This window comes from Hipposideros armiger, unplaced genomic scaffold (genome assembly GCF_001890085.2).
Source record: "Hipposideros armiger isolate ML-2016 unplaced genomic scaffold, ASM189008v1 scaffold_859, whole genome shotgun sequence".
In the NCBI taxonomy this organism is placed as follows: Eukaryota; Metazoa; Chordata; class Mammalia; order Chiroptera; family Hipposideridae; genus Hipposideros; species Hipposideros armiger.
Window position 1 is genome coordinate 710,592 of NW_017732209.1, and position 9,032 is coordinate 719,623.

The following is a 9,032-nucleotide window of genomic DNA, read 5'->3' on the forward strand; positions in this document are numbered from 1 at the left end:
GTAGAACTAACAGTGAGAAGTAGCTGTGTTGGCTAAGAGAAGGTACTTATGCTTACAACAGACTAATAAAATCAATTATTAATTCAACATGAATGATTTAAGTGTGTCATTGATAATATATGACACTGGCTGTTCTCAGTGTGGACCACTTTCCCTAGATAACCACATGGCTGGCTTTCTTACCTTCAGTTCTTTGCTCAAACACCAGCTCCTCAGAGAGGTCTGCCCTGACCCCCTATTTAAAATCTCTGCCCCACCTGACCTCAATACTCTCTGTCCCCCTTTCCAGCTGGATTTTTCTCTACAAATGTTTGCCGAGTGAATAATTATAAATATATAATGAGTATAAGGATTAATAAATAATCAAGATTATTAATCACGATTCTCTTGTTGGAAATCATGTATTCTATTAGCCAGCATGTATTGGGCATAGTAGTATGCAGGACACAGTTTTAAGTGCTTTTATGCCTATTGGCCAATTTAATCCTCATGACAACTCTATGAGGTTGATGCCATTATTATACCCATTATCCAGATGAGGAAATCAAGGCACAGAGAGGTGAAGTCTGTTTCCTAAGGTGCCACAGCTGGTAAATGGTGGAGCTGGGACATGAATTGTGGTTTTCCAGCTCCTGAGCCTGGGCTCTCTGCCCTTTTGGGTCTCTGTCTCATCCCCTTCTCCAGCGACCCTGGCCATGGACCAGCCAGCTGGCCTGCAGGTGGACTACGTCTTCCGGGGTGTGGAGCATGCCGTGCGGGTGGTGGTGTCTGGGCAGGTGCTAGAGCTGGAGGTGGAGGACCGGATGACAGCCGACCAGTGGCGGGGCGAGTTCGATGCCAGCTGTGAGTGTGCCTGCCTGGGTGGGCCAACCTGTCCTTCCTGGGGTCAGTTTCTCCTAGAAGATGAGGTCAACCAGCATCCTGCCTACCTGCCTCTTCTACCTGACCAGAAGCTCTAAGGTGGGGAGGGCTCATCTCCACTGGAGTCAGGGAAAGTCAGAAAGCTTGGAGGCGTTGCCCTTGGATGGGGCAAGCGTTCAGACCTCAGAAAGGACTTTTCTCCCCTTCCAGTCATCGAAGATTTGACTCACAAGACAGGGAACTTCAAACAGTTCAACATCTTCTGTAACATGCTGGAGTCAGCCCTCACCCAGGTAGGTGTCCCCTGGATTCCTGGAGGGTAGATGCCCATCTGATGTATGTAAGACCCTGTACCTTCTTTTTCATTGCAGGGACAGGGCCATCTATTTCTTTTCTTCTTTCCCCAAAGCAAATGGCTTGTTCTGATTCTAATGAGTTATTCTCATGTAGAAAATTCAGGTCACAGAGAAATGTAAAGAAAAAAGGAAAAATCACTCTACTCTTAAGACTCATTCCTGGTAATGTTTTGGTGAAAATCACTCTGATCACTTCTCCATTTCTCTACTCATTCGTGAATGTGTGTGCGCATTTGCAGATCTATAGTTGATATATTTTCCAGGGTATTCTGTAACCTGCTTTTAAAAGATTCAACAATATTTCATAAAAGTTTCATTACATCAGTGAATATAGCCAATCATTCATTACATTGCACTATTCTCGGCACTGGGAATATAGCAGTGAACAAAAGAGACAAAATTCCTGTCTTCATGAAGCTGACATTCTAGTGGGATTGTCTAATTGAAAAAATATATAATGTCAAGTAGTTAAAAGTATTGACAGGAAAAGAAAAAGCAGGTTGGAACTTAAAGTGACAGGGATGCTAGTTAGACATCATTTTAAAACTGCGAACTGCATTATTTCTCTGATTACAGACAAAATATGCACTCATGTAATTAAGACAGTAATGTGTGATTTAGAGAGTGAGAGTCACTAAGAATCACCTTTCTGTGTCCCACCCCAGACTGCTAACATTTTAGTATCTACAGGCATAATAAACAGCATAATAGCTAAGAGCATGCACTCTGAATTCAGACGCATCATGGCCACTGGCTGGGAGCCTGGGCCAGTTACTCCCTCCATGCCTTAGTTTCCCTATCTGTAATGTGTGGATGATAGCAGTCCCCACTGCAGTGTTGTGAAGGTTAAATGAGTTATGTGTAAAAAGCTTAAATAATGCCTGGCTCATAATAAGTGCTATAAAGGTATTATTATTATTATTATTATCTTTTTGAGTTTGTCATCCTTGTTAGTAGTTGCTTAGAATTCATTCCATTGTACCCATTCATCATGATTTATCTAACCCAGTGGTTCTCAAACTTTTTGGTTTCAAGATCCTTTTATACTCTTAAAAATTATTGAGGAAACCAAAGAGCTTTTACTTATGCAGGATTTATCAACATTTGTTTGCCATATTAGGAATTAAAACTGAGAAAAATTTAAAGATACCTATGAATTCATTTAAAAATAACGATAAAAAATCTGTTATATGTTAACCTCAACATTTTTATGAAAAATATATTTTCCAAAACAAAATAAATTAGGAAGAAACATAGCATTGTTTTACATTTTTCCAATCTCCTTAATGTCTGGCTTACTAGAAAACTGCTGGATTTTCATATGTGCTTATGCATTCAGTCTGTTGTGATACGTTTTAGTTGAAGTATATGCAGAAAAAAACCTGCCTCACATAGATATATAGTTGGAAAGGGAGTTCTTAAATAGCTATTTTAGATTACTGTGCATATCCTTTGCTAACACACTAAAATGGGACAGGTGGTAGTTTCTTGAAGGTTGGTTGCAATGTGGAATCTGAAACCACATAATGAACTTTTTGTGTTCTGTTACACTAAAATCTGGTGTATCTTGTACCTCGCTTGGATCCTTTACCCATTTGGTAACACCACATATTGGTCATTTGGAAATATTGGTTCATTAAGTTGTGCAGCTCTTCTGAATGTTGACACATTTCGTTATGCAATATCAGGAAGTCACATTTGTTAATATCCTCAGTGGTCTCACCAGGAGTCTTTCAACATCGAGAGGCTATCCAGCACATGGTGGAAGATACAAGTTCTTCAAAATTCCAATTTTCACTTTGGCGTTTGCATTTTATCATTGGCAACAAATACTGTTAGCTGTTTTTCTTGACGTGACAGGCTCACTCTGTTCATTTTTGAGAAAAAGCCTGCCAGACACCCAAGTCTGAATAACTCTAGTTTTGTCTGTCAGTTGCTCTTTCAAGTAAAAGTAGCATTCCATGAAAAGGTGGCTAACTTAGTGCAGCGCTCAATTGCACCAGTGTTTTTCCTGAAACAACTGTCGCCCTTTGGTGTGCAGCAGCATGCCAGTTCCCATTTGGTCACACAGAGTACTACAAAACTGTGAAGTCAAGGGTTGAGATTCAGTAAAATTAATAATATTCATAGCATGATCAAGAACATTCCTAGGTTTCATTTTCAGTGTTTTATGTACCTATCTATCTATTTATTTGTTTATTTCTCCCTCCTGGCCCCCCCACTGAGACTGCATGGCAATGAGAATACAATGACTGCTAATAGATTTGATGCCATTGGCTGAATTTCTGCTGATGGGCACCATCATATTTACCTACCATTACTTTTGCACCATTAGTGCGAATGTCAGCACAACAAAAAAGGCAGATGACATCTTAGTATTATTATACAAATTGTTTTGACCTCTTGGACTTCCTGCAAGGGTCTAAAGGACCCCCATGGGTCTGCGAACAACACAATCCTAAGCTGTCCCCATTGGTTGAGCAATTAGGTTCTTTCCAGTTTCTCCCTCTGATGACGTCCTTGCGCCACCACCTTGGACAGGGCCATCTTGTGCATCAGCCTCCGTTAGGAAGGCCCAGCTAGACCAGAGAACGGGTCAGCGTGTGGCCCAGGCATGTGGGTTGTGTCCTCTGGGTATGGCCATGTTGGGTCTTGTGGCAGCTCCTCCTATCCTCTCCCAACAGAGCAGTGAGTCGGTCACCCTTGACTTGCTGACCTACACAGACCTGGAGTCCCTGCGGAACCGCAAGATGGGGGGCCGCCCAGGCCCTTTGGCCTCGAGGTCGGCCCAGCTTAACTCCAAGCGCTACCTGATCCTCATCTACTCCGTGGAGTTTGACAGGTGGGACAAGGGGCTGATTCTAGGTCCACACTGATGGGCAGGTGGGAGAGGATGTGGTAGGACCTCAGGAACCCCGGGTTCCCAGGTCAAGGTGGGATGTTGCTTAAAGCTTGCCTTTGGAATCTTCAGTGTTGAGGTTTGTATCATTTCATTGTGTTTGGCTACAAGTAGCAGAATAGCCATTACCAGTGCCTTAAAAAAACAATAGCTTATCACTTAACAAGATGTCTAGGTAGTTGGTGGCAACTCAGCAGTTTCATTAGGGACTCAGNTGCCTAGAAGAGGAGATAGGGGGAGCAGAGCGGGCGAAGTTTGTGGAGGTGAGGGAGGCAGGTTTGTGTAATGGGGAGCGTTGGATTCAAGGAGAATATTCAGGGGCTTAATATCTGGTGATTGAGGTGGAGGCTCGTGACATCAGGCAGTTGGATGTTATCTAGTGAAGGGCTGCTATTCTCAGTGTGAAAATGGGGGGGTTCATGTGGGGGAATGGGGAAGGAGGGAAGGGACGGGTTGACAGCGGGGATGGGGTGGACACCCTTTCTCCTTTGTTTCCTCCTGGGAGGTTGGGTACCACTAGTCAGGTTGTGAATGGGGCAGTGAAGCTGCGCGGTTACTCCACGTGTTCCGCTGCTGCCTCCAACGCCTTGGTAACCAGGACGGCATGATTGCTGATTGGCTCGTGGAATATGAGGGCGGGTTAGTGGGCGGGGTATAGAACACCCGGTGGGGAAGATCTGGTGCTGCCTGGCGCCAGCATTGGGGACCAAGGGATGAGGGATATGTTGAAATGTGTGGCTGTACGGACCTCTGGAATCTTCAGAGAATGAAAGTACAATCGCGAGAGTGAGTTTTTTCCAGGGAAAGAGGGCTCCAGATTTCTTCAGCCCCTTCAAAGCACCAGAGACCCGCTCCTCCAAATAACACTGACCTAGCATTTCAGGGTTCATCTTTTCCTCTCTCATAATATGATATTTTCCAATATCATACTTTAGGAAGGACTTTCTGGGGAAAATGTGAGGACTAAAGGAGGCAATGGGAAGAGAAGGAAACCAGGCATTGGAAGGGTCCCCATGATCTGGGTTAAAAGCAGCCCTGGGTGGCTCTGTCTTTGGAGCAGCTGTGGAATCTGGACAGGACCCTGTTTTTCTCAGGGAGCTGAGCCTCAGGTTCCCTGTCTGTACACTGGGGAGGGAATGGGCTTACCTTGTCTCTATAGTCTTTTTCAAACTCAGAAACANTTTATAGTGTGTGGCACTCAGTTTAGTGGATGCACCACTGAAATTCAACTAGCTCTCTGTTGATGTACATTTTGATTATTTCCACTCTTTTGCTTTACAAATAGTGGTGCAACGAATAGCCTTGTGTGTATATCTTTTTCTCAAGGAATGATTTTGAACTGAGTAGTGACCTGATCGGATTTGCATTTGAAAGAGTCCTCTGGAGGGAGGCAGTGAGACCCGCCTGGGGCCAGGTCCTCAGGGCTAGCTACGCTTTGAGGTTATAGAGAAGGACAGATCAATGATATATTTTGGAATTAGAACTCACATGGCTGTGTCTGCCCTGTGGGATGCATGGGGGAGATGTGGCCATGTTCCTCGTCACATAGGGGAGGTGGAGGAGGATAGATGATGGGACCTTAGGGGCAGGCGGGAGTGGTGGGGCACCCTTTGTGGGGTAGGTGAAATGGTGCGTAACCACCCCGGTGAAGGAGCGGGTATGATGGGACCGTGCACCCATGCTCCCCCACCCCACCCCTCCACCCCTCGCTGTCTTCCCTTTCCCCTCTCCGCCCAGGGTGTCTCGCCTGGCGTCTGAGAAGCACGAACTGGAGGCCCAGTTGGGCCGATCGCGCGAGGAGGCGCTGGCCGGGCGGGCGGCGCGTCAGGAGGCTGAGGCGCTGCGTGGGTTAGTGCACGACCTGGAGCTGGAGCTGCGGCAAGAGCGCGGCCTGGGGCACCGCGGGGCCCGCCGCCGCAGCAGCCAGGACTGCCGCCGCCTGGCAAAGGAGGTGAGGGGGCACTGCTGTTGGTGGGGGTGGCCGGCCGGGCTTGGACCTTGGCCTCAGTCTCTGGACCTCTGCACCCCTGTCCCTTTTCGGCAGCTAGAGGAGGTGAAGGCATCGGAGCGGAGCCTGCGCGCCCGGCTGAAAACTCTGAACAGCGAGCTAGCCGCATACAAGAGGGGGTGAGGGGCGTGGACCAGGGTGGGCGGGGCCTCGGCGCTGCAGACGGGCTTGGGCCCGATGGGCGTGGCCTGGAGGTGAGCGGGCGGGGCATGAGTGACGGGGTGTGGCTCCGGCAGGATGGAGCAGATGGGTGGAATCTGAGAGTGGGCGGAGGATGGGNTCCTCAGGATTCACTACCCGCTGCCCCTCCCGTACCAGGGCAAGCCGGACCCTGTAGTCCTTCAGGGCATTATTCGCTCACTGAAGGAGGAGCTGAGCCGCCTTCGAGGGCTGGACCACCAGGACCCTCGCGACACCCGGGATTCTGAGATCTGGCGCCTGCGGGAGCAGTGAGTCTGGGAGTGGGGGGCAGTTGGGGCTGGGAGGGCACATCCCATCACGCACTGCAGGGCCGAATGCTCAGTACTGTTGGGAGGGCAGTGGTCCCTCATTCACCAAATATTTATTCTGAGCCCCTCCTCTGTGCCTGCCTTGTGCTGGGTGGTGTTGGGGACACAGCGGTAACTCAGACAATCTTGGCCCTGCCCTTCTGGGACTCCCAGTCCAGTGAGGGAGACAGATTTGTCTATAGATAGTGAAGACTTACAGTGGGCAGGGTAGGGGAGCCCAGAAGGGGGAACTTGACCCTGCCTGGTAAGGGGGTGTGCCAGGGAAAGTGAACAATATGTGCAAAGACGGGGTGGGAGGTAGATTTATTTTCGGCACCTCTTTTGTGCTGGCCCCTTTCTGCCCCTCATGTAAGTGGCCAGCCAAGGGGGCAGATAGATGCTGATCACATAACCACTGAGTATATCACTGCAAACGGAAATGGGGTTAGTCAGGAAAGAACCTGTGCTATGGGAGGCTGAACAGCAACCTGAAGGGGTTGTGAGGTGGGTCAATCGAAGGAGGTGAGAAAGTGTTCTAGGCAGAGGGAGTAGCATGTGCAAAGGTCTTGTGTTAGGTGAGAATGTGGTGAGAACAAGGGGACTGAAAGCGTGAAATGAAGAAAGCAAAGGCGTTTGGCAGCTTGAGTGCCTGCTGTGTGCTGTGGGCTGTGGGCTATGGGGGAGCTGAACTGGGGACTTGGTCTCTACCTGGAGGAGGCCCCACTCATAGGGGAGGGTAATACTATTTTTAATAGCAGCAGCAGCAGCAGCAGCAGCAGCAGCAGTAATAATAATAATAGCAGTAGCTAATGTTTTTGAGCATTTAACCTTGTGCCAGGACTCTGCTCAGTGCTTTATGATTTGAATTCCTGTAATCCTCATGAAGTAGGCATTGCTATCGTCCTCACTTTAAAGGAGGAAACCGAGGCCCAGAGAGGTTAGAGAAATTGCCCCAGGTCACACAGTGAGAAATATGGCCAGTCTAGACCTTGAATCCAGGCAGCCAGCACCAAGCCCCCTTTGGTTCCCCAGCCATTGTGCACTGTTGGCAGCTGCTAGCCCAGAACTGTGCGTTCAGTGCTGACAGGAAGGACCAGCCCTCTCTGCTGCCAGGAGTGGGAGCTCAAGGGGCTGTGAAACCCTGTGGGTCTTCCTGGAGGAGGTTGGCTGTGCAGTGCTGGAAGCAAGAAGGCTTTACCTTCAGTTCATCCTCAGGATGTACCCTCAGGCCTGCTTGATAGGTGTGTGCGTGCGTGTGTGTTTCTCAGGATGGCCACTAGGTGGCAACCTGTGCCCTGAGATCCCACAGCCAGATCTCCGGCTTCTCATTTTCCTCTTCCCAATTTGGAGTTGGGAGTTTGGGAAGGCTCCAAGATTTATTCATTCATTCATCCAACACTTAAGGAGTTCATACTGTGACTAGTTAATATTTATTGAGCCCTTCCTCAGTGCCAGAAATGGTCTAAGCACTCTTCCTAGACTCCCACAACCTGTGGGTAGGTATTATTGTCCCATTTCACAGAGCTGTGAAGTGAAACTGCCCAAAGGTCACCCAGTTTGTAATAGGTGGAGCGGAGTTGGATGCAGGCAGCCTGGCCACAGAGCCCAGGTTCCTATACAGTGGCCAGATAGATATGTGGTGACCCTGTCCTGATGGGGTGGGAATCCCGACAGAAAACAGGTCATAACACTGATAAACGCCAACTAGGAAGCTCGAAGGAAATGTACAGAGATTTCAGAGAACACAGGGACAGACCTAGCCTGGCTGGGGGCAGGCAGGCTTCCCTGGGAGGGAGGTGATGTTTGAAGGATGAGTGGAGTCATTCCTGCCAGGAGAAGGAGAGAGAGCTCCAGGAGGAGAAAGCTGCATTTTCAAAGAGCAGCTTGGCTGTGGAGCACCAAGGGAGAGGGAGGTAAGAGGAGAGGAGGCGAGGGAGGACTTCCGCTGGAAGGGGCTCAATGGGAAACTCCTTGGAAAGCTTGGGGAGCCACAGATTAAAAAAACAAACACGTTTTATTAGGAAAAATTCCAAGCACACACAAAAGTAGATAGTAGTGTAATATGCATGCACTTGTGCCCAGCTTCAACAGTTACCCACATTTTGTCCTTCTTGTTTGATCTGTGCTTCCCTCTCTCCTCTGAGAAGCAAATCCCAGACATCATTTCTCCTATGTAAACACTTTAGCAAGTATCTTTAACACACAGGGGCATTTAAAATACAAACAGAAGCACTGTGATCACATACAACAAAATTAACAAAAATTCCTTAATGTGTGTAGGTGTTGACACTTCTCGGATTATCTCACAAATGTCTTTTGTAATTGACTTGTGTGAATTAATATCTGAATACAGCCACACATTGCAGTTTGTTGATGTGATTCTTTTTTTTTAGCTGAGCCATCCTGCTACCTGTTGGCAG

The 9,032-nt window shown here is 48.0% G+C and overlaps 1 protein-coding gene across 1 annotated transcript in view; it reads left to right on the plus strand.

Annotated features, from left to right (window-relative positions):
• The first annotated feature begins 651 nt into the window (after window positions 1-651).
• CCDC61 (coiled-coil domain containing 61) overlaps window positions 652-9,032 on the plus strand; it is a 17,440-nt gene continuing 9,059 nt past the window's right edge. Inside the window, exons 1-7 of the mRNA XM_019629485.1 lie at window positions 652-843; window positions 1,072-1,154; window positions 3,902-4,059; window positions 4,622-4,706; window positions 5,417-5,556; window positions 5,854-6,067; window positions 6,161-6,243. Coding sequence (XP_019485030.1) covers window positions 696-843; window positions 1,072-1,154; window positions 3,902-4,059; window positions 4,622-4,706; window positions 5,417-5,556; window positions 5,854-6,067; window positions 6,161-6,243 — 911 coding nt within the window. The 5' untranslated portion in view covers window positions 652-695. The remainder of the gene's footprint in view (window positions 844-1,071; window positions 1,155-3,901; window positions 4,060-4,621; window positions 4,707-5,416; window positions 5,557-5,853; window positions 6,068-6,160; window positions 6,244-9,032) is intronic.